The sequence below is a fragment of the Ovis canadensis genome, chromosome 14 (genome assembly GCF_042477335.2).
Source record: "Ovis canadensis isolate MfBH-ARS-UI-01 breed Bighorn chromosome 14, ARS-UI_OviCan_v2, whole genome shotgun sequence".
Taxonomy (NCBI): Eukaryota; Metazoa; Chordata; class Mammalia; order Artiodactyla; family Bovidae; genus Ovis; species Ovis canadensis.
Genome location: NC_091258.1, coordinates 57,719,273 through 57,743,876, shown reverse-complemented (window position 1 = coordinate 57,743,876; position 24,604 = coordinate 57,719,273). Strand labels below are relative to the sequence as shown.

The following is a 24,604-nucleotide window of genomic DNA, read 5'->3' as shown; positions in this document are numbered from 1 at the left end:
GCCCAGAGTCCATGCTCCACAAGAGAGTAGCCTTTGCTCTTCGGAACTAGAGAAAGTCCATGAGCAACAACAAAGACCCATCACGACAGCTAAGGTAAAATAAATAAATCTAAAAACAAACAAAAAGCTCCACTTGGTATTTTTATTTTCCTTACATTTATCTTTAAGTACAGTTCTTAGTGCATATCCAGTATGCTATACAAACTCTTGCTGAAACTATTTGAGATTCTACATATTTGGAATAAGCTGTTATATAGGGTTTAACACAAGGTTTAATTAAATACTAAAAGATCTTCATTTATCAACTCTCTCTTCTACAACACAGTATCCACAGACCCTGAGAGCAGGATAGTGGTAAGTGGGCTCCAGATTTTTTTTTACTTGGGTGGGGAGATTTAAAACATAAGATTCCACAGGGCTGCTCTTTGAAATCACATCCCAGCTTTTAACTGCAAACCTCTACTTCTGGCACACCTTGTACGCCCTGCTTTGGTCCATTCTTCACCCTTATCCACATTGCTTTCTGTTAGGGTCTAATACTGCGCTAAATAAAACCATCTGTCTCCAGCCTCCGTAATCCTTTCCTGTACGTACCTCAGACCTGTCCTCCCCAACAGTGACTTTACTACTGACCTCTCTGCAGTATTCTCAATCTCCTCAAGTCACAGGCCAGTCACTGGTGACTCTACGATAACAGAGTTCATGGCCCAGATAACTTTCTCTCACCTTTTCAAACATATTCTTAAAACCAACTCTTTATCACTTAATTCTAAAAGTGAAAGTAAACTCCTCTTTGACTAGAAAGACTTCAAATGATCTCGTCCTTCTCATTAATACATTTCATATCTTCACTCATTTTCTCCCCTCTTCCTCACAGTTTTGGGGGAAGAAAGACTTCTACATTTCTTTCAGCCCAAAGTCATCTTCCATGATTATAGACTTAAGACCCTGCAACTTCACTTGCTTCCTCCCAGTGGATTATTAATATGTGCAGATTTACTCAAGACATACCTTTCTTTGTTCAACCATTAGCATTTCAGATTGAGTAAAAGGAAATAATGACTAGCCTAAGAATTTAGAAAGAGTGCCAAGAAGAGAGAATTATAAAACCAAAAGGCACTTTGATAATTTAGACGGTGATACAAAACAGCAGCAGCGGTAATGCAAAACACAAAAACTAGGGCTTTTCTGAAATGGCAAACAGGAGAGATCCTGAAACAGTTCTGTGAAGCACAGGACAGCAACAGTAAATGCTTACTTACTAATTGTTAATGCTTATTATCACTTCCTAATCTGAGAGAATAAAATATCCTCAATACCATCTTCATTTATCATAGTGTCCTTTCCTATAAAATGTCAAGTTCAACCACTCATTTTCTGATGAAGAAGACTTTTCAGAAATAATAATCCTGCATGTTATCAACAGTTAATTTGTTAAGCACAAAGGACACAAGGAGGGAAAGATGTTGAAAACTAGTCTATAGTGAAAAATAAGAAAAGGTTGCTAAGCACAAAAAGAAAACAGAAGATAAACTGCAAACACAGAAGATGCAACATACAGTTTCTGACCAGGGTAACTGGGGAAGGCTTTGAAGGGGTGAGGATGCTCAAGTAGCATCTAGAAGGATAAACCTGATTCCCTCTTGCTCCTTTCCTAATTTTGGTGGATAGGAATCATTATAGGTACTATCATTCAATACTGTCAGCTCCAATTGTCCCTCACTCGCAATTTTTGCACAATGCTGTCAGCATAAATATCCTACAGCTGGACTCTGACAAATCACTTCATTGGCTAAAAACTTTCCAGGGATCCTTACAATCCACCTGATAGCTCAGTTGGTAAAGAATCCACCTGCAATGCAGGAGACATGGGTTTGATCCTTGGGTTGGGAAGATCCCCTGGAGGAGGGAACAGCTACCCGCTCCAGTATTCTGGCCTGGAGAATTTCATGGACTATACAGTCCATGGGGTCACAGAGCTGGACATGCCTGAGCGACTTTCACGTTCACTTTACAACCCACCAAGAAAACTGACTTGTTAGTGTGCTATTCAAATGACAAACTGAATGAACTAAGATAAATGTAGCAGGGGAAGAAAAATAAAAGGGGAGGAAGGGGCCTGCGTCTGTTATTTGATACATTTTCATTGGGACCTTCCAGAGCTGTTGGTTCTCTTTCCTTTGTGACTTTGTGTTCACTTTCCTGACAGACTGCAAAACTCCCCGTGACCTAGGACTGGACACTTCTTCCTAGACATCCTCTTCCTGCGGCTAACTGTGACTATCTGTCAGGCCCTACCTCAGCTGCTGGGTCCTCAAGAACCCTGTCTCTGGCTCTTTGGTTTCCTAGAATATAGCACAGTGTCTAACACAGAGTCATAAAAGGTGCTCAGCAATTCTCCTGAATGGATGTAATAAGCCCCAGGCATGTACAAGCTGCTCTTATGCTCCCTGTGCTCCGTGCTGTCTTTGGTGTGGTAGGTACCTCTGCTCCTAAATGTGCTGAGGTTTCTCCAGAATCTCTAGTTTAACCTCACCAGAGTACCAGGATCGGAGAGAAGTAGCTATCCACCTAGATGTGGGAAATGCAAAGGGGGCTTTGGAAATCTGGCCACTGTTGAAACAAATTTCAAGTTAATCTTCCAGTTCTGACCTCTATCTTCACCCAATTACTACAGCCCTTGTTTTCATTGCATATGATGATGCCAATTCCTGAGACTTTTAGGAGTTTGGGTACAAATCAGGTTTACTTCTTGGCTTTACCCACTGCCTCCTTAGTCTGCAGCTAAATTCTGCTAAGAAGACATTTAAACTCAAAAGACAAAAACTTTTTTTTCACCCTTCAAAATTTTGTTGCTGTTGTCCCCTTTCCAATTCTACTTTCTCTTTTATGGATTTATGTGTTTTTTAAAAAATGCCTTCTCATGTAGTTTGAGTTAAGACTTATAAACAGGAAGAAAAAGGAAAAGCAAGTCCAATTTGCAGTCTAAATTTAGCCTCAACCCTCTAAGCTGCTTTGTTGGGTATTCTTTCTTATGGTTGGATTTTTATTTTAATCTCCCAAAGATATAACCAATAGGGATATAAAAATATTTTTAAAAGCAAATTGATTAATTAAAAATAACTTTATCCAATAGGAGTTAAAAAATAAAACAAAAAACACCGGCGTGAAAGAGAAACTAATCTGAGAGTTGGACAAAGACAGCAAATTTACTAGGTTAAAGAAACCTGAGTCTTCAGATTTACAAGACCCACTGAAATCACTCAGGAAAAACACACTCCAGTGTGGCAATATTTCAAAACTCCAAGAACTTCAAAACTCCAAGAGAGAAAAGTGAGAATCAAATTGGTATCAGCAACACCAGAATGTTAGAATACAATAATCCAATAATTTAAAATGTCCATATGAAAAAACAATCTGATTCATAATAATATAGCCAGTCAATCAAGCAATCAAGAAAAACATAGATTCACCAAGAAAATCTGCCACCCACACATGCCACCTTTTTTTTTTTAATGACAAAGATGTACTTATGCAAAACTGAGGGGAAAAGAACCAGCTAAGAAGTCAACATGGTAAACAAGAAACAGGAACCCCTGCATGTCTCTGAACAGACTGGACAGAGATAATGCAAAGTAGTAAAGTAGCAGAGGTGGTAAGAAGTAAAATTCTGCATATATCTTGGAATTAGTTGACGAGATCCGAAACACGTACTGTGAGAGAAATTTAAGGATGACTCAAAGATTTTTTTATCTTAACCAACTAAAAGAATAAATTGTCTTCAATTAGAAGGAAACAACTAGATGAAGAAATAGGTTTGGGACATATTGAACGGGAGGTGCCTAGCAGACATCCTTCCAGGTGGAAATATCAAGGAAGCCGATGGATACACAAATCAGGAGTCTGCGGGGCGGGGGGCGGGGGGCGGGGGGGCAGGTGGTGCAGGATGGAGACAATAATCTATAGACAGCATCTGAAGTCATGAAATTCAGAATGAAATCAAGAGAAGAGTGCACATGATAAAACAAGGAAATAATCTGTAACCAACATGAAAGAAAAAAGAGAAAGAGAAAAAGACAGTGAAGATGTGAACTAAGCCCTGGTCCCCTCCAACAATGGGAGGAGTAGGAGTTGAATCACAAAGGAGACAGTGAGGTCTAAGAGAAAACTAGGATGACATCAAGTGAAAAAACAGCCAGAAGCAGAAGAGACAGATTGTGCAGTACACTGCTGATCAGTCAAGTAGACTGAGGATAAGAACCAGCCACTGAATTTGGCAACATGGAAATCTTTGGCAACCTTCATATAGACAACTTCTTCAACGAGTTTTGGTGTAAAGGGAAGGAGAGAGATGGGGCAGTAGATAGAAAAGAGTAACTGCATTAAGAATAACAGTGTTTTTGTTGTTGCTGCTGCTGCTGTTTTTAAGATGGATGAAATAACAGCATATCTGTGAGTAGACAGGAAAGGTCTGGTAGAGAAGGAGAAACTGAATATGCAGGAGAGGCTGTTGGGGCAATGTCCTTGAATCATCAAGAGGGGATGAAACCTACTGCACAAATGCATGGGTGACCTTAGGAGAGAACAGTTTACCTAAACAGAGAAAAGGAGAGGTTTGGGACAGATGCAGGTTACTGGGTACATGTGGGATGAGTTGAGCAAAATTCTCTTCTGTTTGCTATTCTCTCCTCAAATAAAGAAGCAGCAAGGTTCACAGGCTGAAAGTGAAGATGCGGGAAGAGATGACAGAAGTCTGAGGAAAACAAGGAATGGAATGGTCATGTACAAAACCGGAATGAATGGAGTAAGGACATACAATATATACAATATATGGGAAGTAACCATGACTTCTGGGCTCAGTGAACATAAAGGCACAGTGAAACTGGCCAGCATGTCTGTGCTGATATAATCAGGGCTGTGAGGTTTGTACAAGAAAGTGGGAGGGGGAAGGGGGTTGACAGTATAAGCTCTGTTCTGACTGTAACAACTCCTCATGGAATTAAAACAGGTGGCAAAGTTATAAGGAGAGTGCGGGTCAATGAAAGGTAGTAGGATCAACAGGCTGTAGGCTACAGTGGATCTGAATGACTGACGGAGATGGGTTACCTAGACAAAGATGGAGACAGTGGTTGGAAATAACAATGAGAAAGCTACTCTATTAAGCACTGTAACAAACTAGTTCACTTCTGGTATTATCTCATTTAATTCTGAGAATGACTCTGAAAGATGCACGTCACTATCCTTACTTAAAATATAAAGTTAAAGCTGAGATTAAATTACTTGTCCAAGGACACTACTAAGTTTTCCAACTGGCCTTTTAGGTCACATTTGCTTAGAAAAGCAAACACTGCACAACACTAGAATAAATCTTTGTGAGTAAAATACTTTACAGACTAACTCACACTTGATCCATTAAAAATTTTACTTCACTGATATCCAGTTCTTAAAATAGCTAACTGAAGTACTACTTTAAAGTATTACAGAGAAAATAAAAGGTAAATTGCTTCCATAGAGATCACCTTTTATCATGGAGTAATAAATTCAAGTTAAACCATCTACAGTTACTGCTATTACTACTTCAGCACTGAGTTAAATACAAAACTCTTGCTATGTGTCACACAGGTAAGATCTCTTTACTATTATTTTCCTCAGGCTTTATGCTGTTTTCTTTACTTCCAATTCAGACAGTCATGTCTTGGGACATCCCTGATGGTCCAGTGGCTTCCCTGAGCGCCCAATGCAGGGGGCCTGGGTTTGACTCCTGGTTAGGGAACCAGATCCCACATGCCACACCTAAAGACCCCCACCGACCGCAAAGAAGACTGAAGATCCTGGTGGTGCAACCAAACAAAAGAAATAAATATTTAAAAAAAGAAAGAAAGAAAAAGAAAGCCATGGCTTTTCTTACTGTATTGGAAAATGTACAGTTAATTTCTGGCACCTGACCTGAGACTCTCAGAATTACCAAGAATTTCTGTGGACTATGCAACAACAACAAACTGTTTCCAAGGCTCCAACTTCTGGCAATCTCACTAAATAGGGCAACCAAAAGAAACTGCAGCACTAAGTTTCACTAGATCTTTGTTGTTCCTAAGTAGTGATTTTGTGAATTGCTAGATTCAGATCCCCCAAATCAGAGAGAAGGCTAGAAATCAATAAAGCACATCACAGGCATTTCACCCAATAAAAGCTCTCCCACTCTCTCTGGAGTTTATGACTATGTGGATAATTAACAATCAAGAGGTGAGTAAGCTATGCCAATGGGCAATATCATTACCCACTTACCCACCAATTTACCCACTTTTATATTCCTCCACCAATCACCTGATTCTTTAAGAACAAACTGTTTGTTTTAAAAGCAGCTGGCTTATATAATCATTCTTCCTCACAAAGTCTCTCTTACTAATTCAATGGCAACATGATTTTCATTTTAAGGGTTTATTAACCAGGTACAGTTAACTAAATGCATGTTAGATAAGAATTTTGCTCACTTTTGTCTATTTAGTTTATTTTGGCCACTTGATTCGAAGAACTGACTCATTGGAAAAGACCCTGACGCTGGGAAAGACTGAAGGCAGGAGAAGGGGACGACAGAGGATGAGATGGTTGGATGGCATCACCAACTCAATGGACATTAGTCTGAGCAAGCTCCAGGAGTGGGTGATGGACAGGGAACTGGCATGCTGCAGTCCATGGGGTCGCAGAGTCACGACTGAGTGACTGAATTGAGTCTATTTTACTTAAATACTTTTAAAATCCACACATATAATGCTTATAGGATATGTGAGTTTCCTCCAACTTTGAGATTCCCACAATGAGAAACCTTCAAAAGCTAGGTTTCCTTTCATTTATTCAAATATTTACCAAGGGTCTACTCTGTGCCTGGCACTATTCCAGCTGCTAAGGACAGAGCAATGAATGAGACAAAACCCTTGCCTCTACAAAGTTTCCATTCTGTGGGGAATCTCTTGGTATCCAGGATCTATTATGTGTTTGGGTGTCATATTCACAAATACAAGTGCATATACAATTGGAAGTATCCTACAAACTACATCATCACTTTGCAGCTCCCTCAAACATTCTGAATTGATTCTTCCTTTCAATTTTAAATGAAAATTATAACTAAGCTTGAGCCATAAGGTGAAAAACTCTGTCTCCCCAACAATGTCATTTATATCACGCATGTCTTAAGATTTTATCCTGGACTTCTCTGGTGGTACAGGGGATAAGAATCTGCCTGGTGTGGGAAGACTGCACATGTCACAGAGCAACCAAGCCCATATGCCACAACTGCTGAGCCTGTGCTCTGGAGCCTGTGAGCTGCAGCTACTGAAGCCCAGGCACCGAGAGCCTGTGCTCTGCAGCAAGAGAAGCTACTGCAATGAGAAGCCCGTGCAGTACAGTTCGCAGTAACTAGAGAAAGCCTGTGCACAGAAAGACCCAGCACAGCCAAAAAAAAAAAAAAAGATTTTATTCTCTTATATTCCCATTCTCCAAAATTTCTTACTCTTGGTGGAGGGAACATACTTTAAGTATTTTAATTTTAAAGAGATACAACTGCAAACATTTGGAGATATCCCCAAGAGACTTCTATAAGATTAATAAACTAAAATGCTAAATAATTCTCATTTATTCTTCATTTAATAAATATCTGTTCGTCCCAGGAGCTCAGACAATAAACACATGCAAATAAAGATGATTACATGTAGGTCATGAGCAGTACTAGAAGAAAAAAAACTCAGACCCGTGATAAAGACCTCAAGAAACAAACAACAATCCAGATTATCTATTAACATACTTATACTGACATTAAATTCTTCCTTACTTCCCCTTAAAACTTCCTGACATTGATTTAGAAGATTCCAATGTATCAAAGTTCATCAAACTTACCTCAATTTCACTTTTACAGAACTAAAGCTAGTCTGTGAAATCTCTAGCAGAAAATAAAAGATAACACCTATTTGGCAGTACCTCTGGCATTGGGCTTTTGACTACATACAGTGGGACCATACAATTTATTATCCAAACTGCAAGATTTTCAAGAGAGAAAAAGGATGTTTCAACAATTTCACCAAAATAACAGGCACAAACAAGGACTTTTCACCAGGGCGAAACAGGCCATATGGTCACCCTAATTATATACTACATCAAACAGAGCTAGCCCCCAATATTAAGAGTATTCTATAGTTTCAGATGGATTTAAATTTTAAGTAATATCCAAGTAAAGAAACTAAATTATAACCTGGACCATATAAGCCAAGGGACTTCCTTACTAAATGTAAATATTTACATACCTCACAACATACACAAAATCAATTACAGGGGCATCATAGTTGAAAAGATAATCAAAGTAAGTCCATGACCCTTGGGTAGGGAAAAGCTCCTTTAAAAAAAAAAAGGACAAGAAACACTAGTCACAATTGAAAAGAGTGGTAACATATTTACAATAAAAGCAAGAACTTCTATTCACCAAAAGAAACCATTAAATGGGAAAAGATACTTGCAACAGATATATCCAGCAAAGGATTCATATTCTGATACTGAACTCAAGAAAAACAACGACAACAACAACAACATGCATTTCAACAGGAAAATGGGCAAAAGATTTCAAAGGCACTTCATGGAAGATGAAATCCAAATGACCAAGATATGAAAAGGTGTTTACCTCACTAGTAATCAGGAAGATTAAAAACCAGGTACAAATACACACCCACCAGATTGGACAGAACTAAAACACCTGATACTAACTAAAATACCTGATTGGATAGAACTAAAATACCTGATAAAAGTGGTGGTTACAAGTATTACTGTTGGTGAGAGATGTGGAACAACTGTAACTCTCATATACTTTACTAATAACTAAAATAAAAATTAGTAAACAACTACTTCGGAAAACAGTTTTTCATGATCTAATAAAGACATACTCCCCAGGATCCTGCAATTCAAAGTACACAGCATAAAGAAAATTATATAAACATGTATCAGTAAACTCAAAGTTATTGTTCATAATTGCTCAAAACTAAACAATTTGAATAGCTTCAGAATATCCAAAGCAACTGTAGAAATAAACAAGTTATATGCATGAGGGAATGCTATGTCACAACAAAAGCCAAAATAAGTATATGCAACATGATTCCATTTATATAAAGTTCAAAAAGGAACAAAACTCTTATCATTCAGAGATGTAACTTAAGTGATAAAATGATCAATGTCAGAATAATATTTATATCTAGCTTAAGAAGGCAGCAGTTGTTGATGAGAAGATACAGGAGTGGGAGACTTGTGGGATGTTGGCAAAGCCTGTCTTTCCCTGGGTGGTAGTTACAAGGACCTTTGTTTAAAAATATTTCATTTTTATCCACATATCTTTACAACGTATGTGGTTATATTTCACACTGAGGGGAAAAAAAAACACCTCTCTCTAAAGGGGAAAAGAATTAAGGTCCTAAATAGAATTTTAAGAATGTTAAAGAGATAACTCAATTCATAGTTTAAAAAGAGTTAGCAAGGATCTCTAAATCCAAATACATACTGTATTCTAAATACACTGTATTCTAAAATCCATGAATGAACTTTTGGCTTCATCAGGTAGACTGCCACTCTTCATCCAAATTTTGAAAAAGGTGGAATTTCAGATTATCAAATTACTCAACAAATCATGTAAATTCTAAAATCTTAACACCAAACATCCCACTTCTAATTCTGAAATCTGAAATAAGTACCTGGTTGTTGACTGCACAGTTACAAAGCAGTTTTAGATTAGAAACTGCCAAGTAGAATAATATCCACATTTGGTAACTCCAATTTTTGCAAACACAATTCCCAAACCTCTGTTATACATTCAACAACTCAAATTTCTTTAGAAGAAAAGAATATATTATGTACGTGGGATTACATATCAAAGCCATGAGAACAGACATAAAGTAAATCAATGATTAAAAAAGACTTCATTGCTATATAGATGTTTTTAGGTTCTTGCATAAAAGAATATATTTATAGGTTTTTGTTTTTAAAAAGACAAATGAATACATTAGAAACCTTAAAAATGCACAGGTTCTTTTCTTTGTAAGAAGTAAAGGTACCACAGGAAACTCACTGATAAGTCACTAACCTGGCAAGAAACCTTCAAAGTCAGATTGGCCCAAACAATGCTTTTAAAAAAAAAAGAAAAAACTATTAAACCACTTTAATGAGAAATACTATTTTCAGCTTGTATGTGGCTCTCATCAAAAACTTTAGAGGGCCCTTTTCACAATTCCACAGAACTATAAAAATTAAAACTATACAGCTAAATATGCACGCGGGTGGGGGGAGGGACGGGTGGGAGAGGAAAGAAAATTTAGAGAAAATAATTTTAAGACTCCCTACCTAGATAGAAAATTTGTCCCAACAAGAGTGTTTTAAAAAGGATGTACGAGGGAATCCAAAAAGTATCTTTAAATATTTGCGTGATACCGTGAAATGACTCTCCTATCGGTCAAAGACTAATCTTTTTCTTAAGAAAGATTTAGAAAATTTTCTTCCTATCGCCGGACTTCTCTCCTTACCATGCTATTCTTTCTGTAACTCTTCCAGATGTGCTGCGAAAATGACCTTAGTTATCTTGCTTCCCTCTCCTATATGTTCCCAAAACTTGTGAGGCTTCTTTTAAGATCAGGAGCTAAAGTTTATATTTTTCCTGGTTTCCTGGCGGAACAAAAACCCAGACTTGTGAACGGAAACAAAACCCACAAGACTGGGCAATGGTATGTACTTTGGGGTGGACACCTTCCTCCCCGACCCCAGAACTCTCGGACCCAGAGAGCCTCCACCGGGGTCGGTCAGCGCCCACTGACCACTTAGATCTGCCCTGGGAAAAAGGGACACGGAAAAAGCTGGCACCCTTCTTCCCACCGGATTTCCAAAAACAAGGCCGAAAGGAGAGCAGCAAACATCTGAAAGAGATGGTTGCACAACAGGTTTGGAGAAGGATTCCGGTTTAACAGGTAAATACCACACAGGAGACAAGTGGGATGTGATCTGCTCCAGGTACCAATGGCATTTCGAGGCCGTCTGCGTCGCAGGGGAAACCCAAAGTTTGGGTACATTACTTAAAGTTCACCTGAGGAATATGCAACGAATTGAAATTAAAAACGCGAGAAGACGGGTGCTGGAAAATCAGCAAATCAGCGCTTTAAACTCAAGCTGGGCGGAAAAATTCTTTGAATACTCAGGCTTTGTTTGGTGATTAAGAAGACAGAACCACCGAATTTCGGAGTTGGAAGACGCGTATCTCCGTGTTCTTCGGCCCGTTCTCGGACTTCAGGGCTGCCCCGCCCGGCCCGGCCGCGGTCCTTAGTCCCCGGATCGAAGGCGGAAGCCTGGGAGCCCCGGGGAGGCCGCGGCCCGGCCCGGCCCGCGACGCTGGGGCCCGGACGGAGGGAAGGGAGCGGCCCCCCAAGGAGGACGGTGGAGCGGGGAGGGAGCGAGGAGGTCGCGAGCCGAGAGCTCGGCGCAGCCCCGAGCGCTCGGCCCGGCTTCCCACCCCGAGGCCCGCCCCGGCATACCTTTGGCGAGAGCTACGGTAGAGTTCTCGGTGTCGATGGTGTAGAGGATGCCCTCGTAGCGGATCTCCGCCTTGGAGATAAGGCTGATCTTGCTGCCGATGTAAGGGGTGCCCCCGCTCATGGCGCCGCCGCCGCCGCCGCTCGCGGCCGCTCGCAGAGAGGCAGATCCCACGCCGCTGTGGCCGTTCTGCTCGCCCACTTGCTCGGTCGGCGCCTACAGCAGCCGCCTCAGACCCAACATGGCGGCGGCGCCGGCTGCGCTACCCTCCCCCAGCCTCCCGCCCTCAAGCCGCGGCGCGGCGGCGGCGGCGGCGGCAGCAGCGGCGGCGGCGCGGGGCATGCTGGACGGGGAGGCCGAGGTCTCGCGAGACTCGCCTGGCGGCCGGTGGCACAGGGCTCCTTCGCTGCCTCGGAAGTCCTAGCAGTGCCGCTTGGCCTGGTCTGTCGCTGTCGTTCCCCGAGGCCTGAGAGGAGATCCAGGGAGAGGCCAGGAGCCTCGGAATGTAAGGATACTGTGGGCTGGCGTGGCGCCGCGCGCGGTCCTCTTGCTCTCCGCTGTGGCCCACGCCATTTCCAGACCCTTTGTAACCTGTCCTGAGTCCAGTTTCATTGCAAAGGCGGATCCCTCTAGCTAGAAAGTTCCAACGTGCCTCGAAGCTCTTGGTGAGCACCTCTGAGACCTGGTCATTTTCCTTTGGAAGCAACTGCGCCCCTCATGGAGCCATCATTACAGCATCTGTCACCGAGCGAGTCTCCCCTCTACTCCCCTTCGCTGCTTCTAGACGTGGGATTCTGTCCAAAGCTTTCAAATGGTTCTCCTTGCTTTCAGTGCCATTGCACACAGGCCAAACCCTACTGTCTGCAGTTTTGTTCAGTTCTGTGAACTCCGGATTCATTTAAGCCATAGCATTGTCAACTTAAGAAAAAAGCTCAACTTAAGCTTGAGAATTGTGCTTTCTTCCGGTGTGGGGGGTGGGGGGTCGTTTGCTGAGGACTTAAGTCTGGAGATAGCCTCTCAGCTCTGAGGGACTGCTCGGAAGAAGTAAGGGAGGAGCACAGGATATATAGGAGTTTTTGAAAAACAGCAAAAACAACAAACCCAGGTAGTTTAACATCAAAAGATTACTCTTAAACCATACATCTCAAGCTAATAAATTCAACACTTTTCTGGGTATGGGAAGAAGTTAGAGTCTGGGCTCATTGAAATCATTTCCTTAACTATCTAACGTTAGTAAACCGTTTCTCCATCCTGAATCCCCTCAGGGTTCACAGTTGGGTGTGACTACAGTGGCTGATGGCTTGATAGCTGCCAAATCGTTTGTTTACTTATATGTCAGGGAACATCCACAGCCTCTTCAGCATCTTTAGTTGAATTTCTAATTGGCAAGGTTGTGTGTCTGAAGATTTCACCTCTAAACCTAATGTTGCCACTCAACTGTTCATCCTTATAATAGTGGGACTTCTCACTCAGGCCTGTATCTGTTCTGACTGCAAAATTCTGTCCTTTTCAAGTATAGACTGTATCCTGAATCTCATCATTTCTCACCATCTCCACCCCTGCCCTTCAACAAACCACCCAGAATTATTGAAACATCCTCCTAGAAGACCCTTCTACCTCTGCTTTTGTCCCCCTAATTCTCAACACAGCCAGAGGGATCTTGTTAAGATCGAAGTTAGATTGTATCCCTCCTCTACTCAATACTCCTCTCCCCAGTGAACTCATGTCACACAGAATGAAAGCTAGCTAGACTCCTTACTTTGCCCTATAGAGACATACATGATTTAGTCCCTTGTTTCCTTGCTTCACCATTCTGTTCTAGCCATCCCCTTTTCACCTCAAACTTGCCCACTTCATTCAGATCTCTACTCAGATGTTGCTTCTGCAGATGACTCTTTATTGTCCTGTTTATTGTGATACCACCTGAATCACTCTACATACCCTTGCTCTGCTTTATTTTTATTCATAGCGTTTATCTTCCTCTAATTGTTTAGTCGCTCAGTGTGTCTGATCTTTTGTGTCCCTGTGAACTATAGCTCACCAGGCTCCTCTGTCCATGAAATTTCCCAGGCAAGAATAATGGAGTCAGTTGCCATTTTCTTCTTCAAAGGATCTTCCTGACCCAGGGATTGAACCCATGTCTCCTGCATTGCAGATGGGTTCTTTACGGCTGAGCCACCAGGCAAGTCCCATCTCTCTCGAGTATGTTTAATTGGGTCTCTCTATCCCCTTCACTAGAATCTAAACATTTTGAGATAGGGATGTTACTCTGGTCACTACTATATGATCAGAACCTAGAACAGAGCCTAGAACAGAGCAGCTTTTCAGTAAGTTGGATGAAGGTGGATGAAGGCAGAGCATAGGTCGATGTGTGGGGAGCTGAGTGAACAAATGGTGAGAAGTCTGGCAAGGAACAGAGAGGGAAGCAGTGCAGAAGACTAACAGCTGTGTTGGGTCTGGTTCACAGTAGCTTCAAGGAAGACTGAAATACCTGCTTCAGTACAAGATTCCTCCCAAGGAGCTGAACTCTTATTTCCTCCCGCTTCCAGGCCTGGGACCTAGATTATCTTCCATGCGTCCTGAGTGATCTCATCCTTTTTCATATAGTAATGAATTCCCAAATTTACATCTTCATTCCAGATCTCTTGACTTCCAGGGTCACACTAGTACCTACTTACTGGACACAGTTGCTTGGGTGTCCCTCAGGCACTTCCAACTCCACATGTTCAAAAATATATGCATCTACTCCACTCCCCCAAATAAACCTGCCCTTTATCCATGCTCTCTGTCCATATCACCGGCCCCAGGACTCACTCAGGTGTCCAGTCTTGAAATCAGAATCCTTATCTGACTGTACCCAGTCAATCACCAATCTTGCTGATTCTATTTTATGTTTGCAGTTCATGGCTTCCTGCACCCTAGGGCACCAGGAACTGTGCATAAGTGCAGCTGATCAGTGTGATAGCCCATAGTGTATTACGCATGTGAATCTCTAACTTAGGTACAAGAAAAAGACTGAGAAAGTAGCACCTTTCACTACCATTGTTTCTGAAAACCCAAGTCCCATGTCGCTCCCCTGCTTAAGAGCCATCAATTATGTCTGCTGGCCTATGGGAAATAAATAAATAAATAACTACCTCTCCATTGAATGTTTTCAACAATAGAAAGTCTAGAATTTCTGCATTGGAGAGGCAGTCAGTTTGGAAGAGGAGATGAAAAGCATGGGAGGCTTGTCCAAAGTTATGTTTCTAGGTGGCACACTGTTTTTTTAACTTATATTTGTGTTTGCTTTGTGATGCTGGGGATTGGGTAATGGAGAATATGGGAGAAACAAGGTTCCTGCACCTCACTGTCTTTGGGTGTGCCCACGGTTATTCTTTGCACCTCCCAACATATTCTCTGTGTGCCTTAGGCTCTGGCCATGCTGAATTCAGTGCTTCTCAGAATATACGTGTCACTCTCCCACCTCTAAGCATTCCTTTGTCTCCTGTTTGACACGAAAGCATCTTTATTCCATCTCCATGTGACAAACAAGACTCAAAATCACTTTCACAGTATATATAAAAATTAGAATAAATCAAAGACCTAAATGTAAGAGCTAAAACTATAAAATTCTTAAAACAGGGGTCCCCAACCTCTGGATTGTGGACGGGTACATCCTGTCAGATCAGTGGCAGCATTAGATTGGAAATAAGAGCACAATAAATGTAATGCACTCGAACCATCCCCAAACCATCTCTTCCCCCCACCCTGGTCTATGAAAAGTCGTCTTCCAGGAACTAATCCATGGTGCCAAAAGGGTTGAAGACGACTGTCATAGAAGAAAACATTGGGGTAAATCTTCTTGACCTGGATTAGGCAGTGATTTCTTGGCTATGCCATAAAAAGCTCAAACTGTTAAAGAAAAATAGGTAAATTAGATTTCATAAAAATTAACTTTTGTGCTTTAAAGGACATTATCAAGAAAGTGAAGAGACAGCTCACAGAATGGGAGAGACTTTGCAAATCATAGATCTGATAAGAGATTCAGGATATATAAAGAATATGTAAACAGCTCTTACAACTAACAGAAATTATAACACATTCAATTGAAAAACAAATTTCCAGATTAAACTTTGTAAACTATCATGGAATACAATATTAAAAAGAATGTATATATATGTATGTATTACTTGGCTATACAGCTGAAATTAGCACAACATTGTAAATCAACTATACTTCAATAAAAAGTAAATTTTAAAAAATGGGTAAAGGATTTGTATAGACATTTCTCCAAAGAAGATATACAAATGGGCAAAAAAAAAAGAAAAAGCACAGAAAAAGATGTTTAACATCATTGATCTTTCAGTTCAGTTCAGTTCAGTTCATTCGCTCTGTCGTGTACGACTCTTTGCGACCCCATGAATCACAGCATGCCAGGCCTCCCTGTCCTGGAGTTCACTCAGACTTGCTTCCGTCAAGTCAGTGATGCCATCCAGCCATCTCATCCTCTGTCGTCCCCTTCTCCTCCTGCCTCCAATCCCTCCCAGCATCAGAGTCTTTTCCAATGAGTCAGCTCTTTGCATGAGGTGGCCAAAGTACTGGAGTTTCAGCTTTAGCATCATTCCTTCCAAAGAAATCCCAGGGCTGATCTCCTTCAGAATGGACTGGTTGGATTTCCTTGCAGTCCAAGGGACTCTCAAGAGTCTTCTCCAACACCACAGTTCAAAAGCATCAATTCTTTGGTGCTCAGCTTTCTTCACAGTCCAACTCTCACATCCATACATGACTACTGGAAAAACCATAGCCTTGACTAGCCAGACCTTAGTCGGCAAAGTAATGTCTCTGCTTTCGAATATGCTATCTAGGTTGGTCATAACTTTTAGGGAAATGCAAATCAAAGCCGCAATGAGATGCCAATTCATACCTTCTAGGATGGCTAGTGATTATAAAGGTAGACAAGAACAAATGTTAGTGAGGTTGTGGAAAAATTAAACCCCTCATACAGTGCTGATGGGAATGTTAAGTAGTGCATCCTGTTTGGGAAAGTTTGACAGTACCTCAAAAAGTTGAACAGAAAGTTACCATATGATGCCACTGTTCCAATCCTGGGTATATAACCATGATAATTGAAAATACCTATCCCACAAAAAACTTATATGTAGATGTTTATAGTAGTGTTATTTATAATAGAGTGAAAACAACCTAAATGTCTATTAGCTAATAAGTGGGCAAACAAAATATATATACCCATTCAATAGGATATTATAGCCATAAAAAGGAATGAAGTACTGCTACATGCTACAACATGGGTGAACGTTGAAACTGTTATGCTAAATGAAAGAAATCAGACACAAAAGCTACATATCATATGATTCCATTGATGTGAAATGTTCAGAGTAGGAAAACCCATAGAGACATAAAACAGATTAATGGATTAGTGGTTGCCAGGGGCTGGGGGTTATGGCTGGGCTCTAGGAATGGGGAGTGACTGCTAATAGTTTCTCTTTGGGGTGATGAAAATGTCTGGAATTATTAGACAGTGGTGGTAGTTACACTACATTGTGAAGATTCTAACTTATACACTTGAAAAAGTGAATTTTATGGTATGTGAATTGTATCATAATAAAACGTATATCTCCTCATTTTATGACTCTAAAGTTACATGGCAAATGGGCACAGGTGTATAAGAGAATATATATATATATAATTCCATATAGTTGATTTGCAAAACTAACCTGTTAGTTTCAGGTATACAGTAAAGTGAATCAGTTACACATAAGAGGATATTTAAGATAAAAAGCTAGATACAAACTTGTATGAAGACTTCTTTAAAAGAAAAACACCAGGCAGCGTGTTAAAGCAAGAGAGTAACAATTTCCAGATGCTACTGTGTCAAGGTATTACATATAAGATTTTATGGTAATTTTTTCCCCTCTATTAGTTAGGCGATTCAGAGGAGGCAATGGCAACCCACTCCAGTACTCTTGCCTGGAAAATCCCATGAACGGAGGAGCCTGGTAGGCTACAGTGCACGGGGTTGCTAAGAGTCAAACACAACTGAGCGACTTCAATTTCACATTTCACTTTCATGCATTGGAGAAGGAAATGGCAACCCACTCCAGTGTTCTTGCCTGGAGAATCCCAGGGACAGCGGAGCCTGGTGGGCTGCTGTCTATGGGGTCTCACAGAGCCGGACACAACTGAAGTGACAGCAACAGCAGCAGCAGTTAGGAGATGTGCTCTGGCTATCTATTGCTATATAACAAACCACTCTAAAATTCAGTAATTTAAAACAATTTACCTTTTGTTATGTTTCACAAGTTTTTGGAAGAGGCATGACTAAATAATTCTGTTTCATGTAGCATCATCTAGGGTTATTGAGTGGCCACTTGCCTGGTCTAGCCGGTCCAAGATTGTTTCATTCACTTGATTGGCAGGAATGCCTAGAAGGCTGGGACTTTCATGACACTGTGGAGCCACTTTACCAACTTGGCCTGTCAATTATCTTACTTGTGTCAGACTTATTTTAAGTCTCTCTTAACTAGCAGTCAAATGCATTTCCTGAATGATGCAAAAAGACAAATGCCTGGGGCAGTCATTTGACATCCTTTGGAGGAGCCGCATCTTAGGAGTTCTAAACTCAGCGTGTGTGTCACTTCATCCCTCTCAGAAATAGATATTGAGTCAGGAGCGAAAGAGGTTTATTGGAGGTAATTCCTGTGAAAGGTAAAAGGGAGTGGAAGCAGGATGGAGCAAGTAGAATTTGCAGATCTGACCAAGTCTCAAGTCAGTTTAACAGGAGGCCTGGAGCAAAGATTACTTTTTAGAATAGACCCACATCAGACAGAAACTGTCAGGCCTTAGGACGCCTGCTGTCACTGGCCTTGGCTACCCAGGAAAAGCATGGACTTCAGAGCATGGACTTGGGTTGAAAGCTGTCCACTAAACACACTCTTTGAAGCAGTCTTGTAAATCCTTTCTTTCTTTCCTTTTAAAATTTTTATTGGATTACAGTTGTTTTACAATGTTATGTTAGTTTCTGCTGTACAGCAAAGCGAATCAGCTATATGTATATGTATATCCCCCCTTTTTTGGGTTTTCTTCCTATTTAGGCCATCCCAGAGCATTGAGTTGGGAGAAGGCAATGGCACCCCACTCCAGTACTCTTGCCTGGAAAATTCCATGGACAGAGGAGCCTGGTAGGCTGCAGTCCATGGGGTCACGAAGAGTCGGACACGACTGAGTGACTTCACTTTCACTTCTCACTTTCATGCATTGGAGAAGGAAATGGCAACCCACTCCAGTGTTCTTGCCTGGAGAATCCCAGAGCCTGGTGGACTGCCGTCTATGGGGTCGCACAGAGTCTGACACGACTGAAGCGACTTAGCAGCAGCAGCAAAGCATTGAGTAGAGCCCCCTGTGCTACACAGTAGGTTCTCATATGTTGTTGTTCAGTCACCAAGTCATGTCCAGCTCTTTGCAGCCCCATGGACTGTAGCATGCCAGGCTTCCCTGTTCTTCACTATCTCCTGGAGTTTGCTCAAATTCATGTCCATGGAGTTGGTCATGCTATCTAATCATCTCATCCTCTGCTGCCCTTGCCTCCTTTTGCCTTCAATGTTTCCCAGCATCATGGTCTTTTCTAATGAGTCAGCTCTTTGCATCAGGTGGCCAAAGTGTTGGAGCTTCAGTTTCAGTATCAGTCCTTCCAATGAATAATCAGGGTTGATTTCCTTTAGGATTGACTGGTTTGATCTTGCCATCAAAGGAACTCCCCAGAGTCCTCTCCAGCACCACAGTTTGAAAGCATCAGTTCTGGGTGCTCAGCCTTCTTTATGGTCCCACTCTCATATACATACATGACTACTGGAAAAACAGTAGCCTTGATTATATGAATCTTTGTCAGCAAAATGGTGCCTCTGCTTTTTAATATACTGTCTAGGTTTGTCATAGCTTTTCTTCCAAGGAGCAAGGAGCTTTTCTTTCATGGCTGCAGTTGCCATCCTGCAGTGATTTTGGAGCCCCCCAAATAAAATCTGTCACTGCTTCTTCTTTTCCCTTTCTATTATCCATGAAATGGTGGCACCAGATGCCATGATCTTAGTTTTTTGAATGTTGAGTTTTAAGCCAGCATTTTTTCTTTCCTCATTCATCCTCATCAAAAAGCTCTTTTTTAGTTCCTCTTCACTTTCTACCTTTAAAGTGGTATCATCTTCATACTTAAGACTGTTGATATTTCTCCTGGCAATCTTGATTCCGCCTTGTGGTTTATCCAGCCTGGCATTTCGTGTGGTATACTCTGCATATAAGTTAAATCAGCAGGATGACAATTTACAGCCTTGTTGTACTCCTTTCAAAATTTTGAACTAATTAGTTGCTCCATGTAAGGTTCTAACTGTTGCTTCTCCACCTATGTTCAGATTTCTCAGGAGGCAGGTAAGGTGGTCTGGTATTCCTATCTGTTTAAGAATTCTCCACAGTTTGTTGTGATCCACACAGTCAAAGTCTTTGGCACAGTCAGTGAAGAGAAGTAGATGTTTTTCTGAAATTCCCTTGCTTTCTCTGTGATCCAACAGATGTCAGCAATTTGATCTCTGGTTCCTCTGCTTTTTCTAAACCCAGCTTGTACATCTGGTTCTCATTAGTTATCTGTTTTATACATAGATCTGTAAATATGTCATTCCCAATCTCCACAAATCCTTTCTTGAAGCAAGTAAAAAATTAGGTAGAGTCAACAGTTCCCTGGGCTGCCCTGGTGGCTCAGCAGTAAAGAATCCACCTGTATTGCAGGAGACTCAGGAGACGTAGGCTCAGTCCCTGGGTGGGGAAGATTCCCTGGAGGAGGGCATGGCAACCTACTCCAGTATTCTTGCCTGACTAATCCCATGAACAGAACATGGGGTCTCAAAGAGTCACATACGATTGAAAGGAGTGAGCACGAGCAAGCTGAAACAATTTCCTGAAGCCTTTTTCTGTGATCACATCTTACTTTAGCAAGTGTTAGTGAATTTGATCCCCATTTAATAAGTTTCTCTTCTATAAAACTTTATATTTATACAGTAGAACTTCTGAGATTTTGTATTCTATCAATTTCCCTGTTTTTTTAAAAAAGAAATGTGATCTAACTTGTGGAATGTATTGGCATTAACTTATTCATAATATCCTGTTAACAAACTTTTAACGTTTGTAGGCTCTGTAGTGATGTTTTCCCTATAATTTGAGTCTTCTTTCTTTTTTCCCCTCTATCAGTCTTGCTAGAGGTTTATTAGTTTTATTAATCTTTTACAAAGAACCAGATTGGGTTTTGTTAATTTTATCTATTGTTTGTTTTGCATTTTATTGACTTGTTATCTTCATTATTTCTTTCCTTCTAGTTATTTTGGTTTTAATTTGCTGTTATTTTCTCAGCTTTTTAAGGTAGAAGCTTAAATTATGGGTGTTAAAGAATTCTTCTTTTCTAGCATAAGCATTTAAACCTGTAAGTTTCCTTCTAACAACTACCTTGGCTGTATCCCACATGATTGATATATATTGTTTTTATTACTGTTCAGTTAGAAATGTTTTCTAATTTCCCATTATCATTTCTTCTTTGACCCATAAATTATTTCCAAGTGTGTGGGATAATTTCCAGACATTGGAGAATATCTTAGTTGTCTTTTGATAATAATTTCTCATTTATTCCCATCATGGTCAGAGATTATGCTCTGCATGCAGTCCTTTTAATTTATTGACACTTGTTTTACAGCTCGACTTCTTAATGAATGTTCTATAGGCACTTAAAAAGAATGTGTATTCTGCAGTTATTGAGTGTAGTATTTTATAAATGTTAAATTGGTTGAGAATGTTCTTCAAATATTTTGATTTTTTTTTGTCTGCTTGTTCTATCAATTACTGAGAAGGGTATGTTAAAAACCTCTATGAGTATATATTTATCTATTTTTCTGTTATATCTATTGGTTTTGTTATTTAGTGAATGCAGTTTGGATTGTTACTCTCTGCTGATGAAGCAACCCTTTTGAAATGTCTATGAAAACAATCACTATGAAATACTTTCAGGTGATTTACCTGATACTAATAGAGCTTTCTCATGACTAGTGTTGCTTGGCATATCTTTTTAATCTTTTGACTTTCATCTATCTGTATCCTTTTATTTATAATGTGTGCATTGTAATAGCATACTAAATGTTCTATTTATATTTGATTTGACAAGTCCTAACTTTTACTTGGAATATTTAGTCCATTTATATTTAATGTAATTATTGATATGATTGCATTTAAGTTTGCTATTTGTTTTCTTTTGTTTTGTTCTACTTTTTGTCTATTTGTTCTTTTCTGCTTTCTTTGGTATTAATCAGATAATTTTTATTGTTCATTTTTACCTCCTCTACTGGAAATCTAGCTCTACTTTTTTGCATTTATATTAGTGGTTGCCCTGGAAATTATAAAATGCATCCATAACTTACTATAGTCTAGGCTGAATTATCTTTTTTACTTTATAAACAATGTAAGGACCTTAATATAATTCTATTTACATCCTCTCTTTGTATTATTATTGTCATGTATTTTACTTCTATGTGTATGCTCCCACAAGACATTATTGCTTTTGCTTTAAAGAACCAATGTATTTTAAAACTTAATTTAGTCTAATTAAATTGATTAATTAATTTTTGGATGTCTTTGTTGGTATCTTGGGCTTTCTTAGTTGTGGCAAGCAGGGTCTGCTCTCTAGCTGCCATGCAAGGGCTTCTGACTGCGATGGCTTCTCTTATTGCAAAGCATGGGCTCGAGGCCCCCAGGCTTCAGTAGTTGCAGCACAGGCTTAGTTGCCCCATGGCATATGGGATCTTAGTTCCCCTTCCAGGGATCAAACCCGTGCCCCCTGCATTGGAAGGCAGATTCTTAACCACTGGATGACCAAGGAAGTCCTTAGCTCTGTGCTTTAAGTTCTTTTATGTATTCTTCTCTGCTTCTCTAGCCCACAGAGATGTTTAATCTATCAGCGGTGTCTTCTTAGCCAAGCAGAGACTTCTGACTATGGCAGTTCCCATCATCTGCCAGGCTGTGCCCAGATTTGGCCAATGCCCTGCCATGGCCACTAATCCCTTCTCATCTCTGAAGTCTTGTCCTCCTTCTCTGGCATTTACATCCTTTAGACTAATTTGTAATAACTGTAAAGTACTTTATCAATTTTTTCCCCTATATTTACAGTAGAAGAGATACTCTGTTGTGACTTTATACAGCTTAACTGGAAGTAGAATTTGGAAGATTCGTGAAAATGAAAAGTGTTACTGGCTCAATCGTGTCTGATGCTTTGCGACCTCATAGACTGTAGCCTGCCAGGCTCCTCTGTCCATGGAATTCTCCAGGCAAGAATATTGGAGTGGGTTGCCATTTCCTTCTGCAGGGGATCATTCTGACCCAGGGAATGAACCCAGGTCTCCTGCATTGCAGTCTGATTCTTTACTATCAGAGCCACCAGGGAAGCCCTTGAAAGATTTGGGGGCCATATTTATATCCATTAGGAATATGTCTATTATATCCTCATAGCAGTTTTTGCTCCAGAACTGGGATGGGCTGCTAGGCCTTCAGTTAACATATGGCATTTTTGACTGGCCTTTAAGGGCTACGATTTTCTTTCAAAATATGTCCCTTCAAATACCTGAGCCACTTTCAGCACAGTGAGATGCTCATTTTACGAGAAATGCACTGAAACTGAGACTAATTAATGCTGATGCGGAGGATGGTTTCCATCCCATACTTGCTCTGGGTGCATGGACATGAGTGGGATTGTTGCTGATACCTGTCTTTATAGCTATCTCTTTTCAGAGCATGTTTTTAAACTCATATAGCTAAATGCACAGAAGACATGATTTCATTGTTTCAATTTATAGTAGCCCTCTGAGTTATGTATCTCCCATTACACAAGGTCAGAGTGATAAGATCAGGACCAAATTTCCATCTATAACCTAAGTATATGCAGTGGCAGTACATATGGTAAAGCACTTTATAAACTTAATAACACTCTAGACTGTATAGCACAGGGAACTCTACTCAACGCTCTGTGGTGGCCTACATGGCAAGGAAATCCACCCCCCGTGAAAAAAGAGAGGATATGTGTATATGTATAGCTGGCTTACTATGCTGTGCAGCAGAAACTAACACAATATTGTAAAGCAGCAATACTCCAATAAAATCTTAAAAAATTGAGTACTCTAGAGTTAATTACATGTTCTTAGCATTATTCAAATGATTATCCCTTGATCTTAACAACAAGCAATAGAAATGGGTAAGAAGTGGGTTTGATTGGAAAGTCTTATCTTTCCAAAATAATGAAAATTAATTTATAATGAGTTTATCTGAGGAAAATGTTTCTAAAATGCAAATCTGATGATGCCAGAACTGGCCTGCAAGCCTCTCCCCTCAACCTTACTTATTCTTAGAGTAAGCCATTATGTTGTTTACAAAACCCTGTAGAAGTTGGCTCCTGCTTAACTCTCCCATCTCACTGTCCCCGTTCTCTCCACTTCTCAGACTTTGTCCTCTGTTCCACAAGCCATGTTAAACTTCTATCAGATTCTCTCCCTGAGCCTTCCCACTGCAGCTTTCAGCCTAGGTACCATGTCAGTTCAGCAGCTCCCTCACTGATATCCTGAGAGCAGCATCTGAAACAGTTGCTCCTCTCACACGATCCTATCCAACCTGTACTAAGGCCTTTATGCTAATCACATGGTGGTGAAATTGCTTGTTTCCATATGCACATTCTACCCTAGTCTGTAAGTTGTGCCTGGTTCAGTTCAGTTCAGTTCACTCACTCAGTCGTGTCCGACTCTTTGCGACCCCATGAACCACAGCACGCCAGGCCTCCCTGTCCATCACCAACTCCCAGAGTCCACCCAAATCCATGCCTATTGTGTCGGTGATTCCATTCACAGGGACTATATGTGCTTTTCCACCATTGCATTCTTAGCACCAACTCAGAGCCTTGCATAGAGCAGACATGCAAAATATCTGTCAAATGAATTAATAGTTGTTGTTTCCCCCTGCCCCTACCCTACCCCCCCTTTCCCCCGCCGCCCCT

The 24,604-nt window shown here is 40.6% G+C and overlaps 2 protein-coding genes across 10 annotated transcripts in view; one reads left to right on the top strand and one right to left on the bottom strand.

Moving 5' to 3' along the window:
* The window catches only part of LSM14A (LSM14A mRNA processing body assembly factor), a 52,873-nt gene extending 40,394 nt beyond the window's left edge, over positions 1-12,479 (bottom strand). For all 8 annotated transcript variants that reach the window (XR_011248693.1, XR_011248694.1, XM_069550320.1 and 5 more), the window contains exon 1: positions 11,547-12,479. Coding sequence is in view for 6 of the 8 variants with exons in the window: in XM_069550320.1 (XP_069406421.1) it covers positions 11,547-11,667 (121 nt within the window). In the remaining 2 variants the exon portion in view is untranslated. The remainder of the gene's footprint in view (positions 1-11,546) is intronic.
* Positions 11,578-24,604, top strand: part of LOC138418696 (transcription factor Sp5-like) — a 30,012-nt gene continuing 16,985 nt past the window's right edge. For both annotated transcript variants that reach the window (XM_069550327.1, XM_069550326.1), the window contains exon 1: positions 11,578-12,049. In XM_069550327.1, the coding sequence (XP_069406428.1) occupies positions 11,666-11,968 (303 nt within the window). In that variant the 5' untranslated portion in view covers positions 11,578-11,665 and the 3' untranslated portion in view covers positions 11,969-12,049. The remainder of the gene's footprint in view (positions 12,050-24,604) is intronic.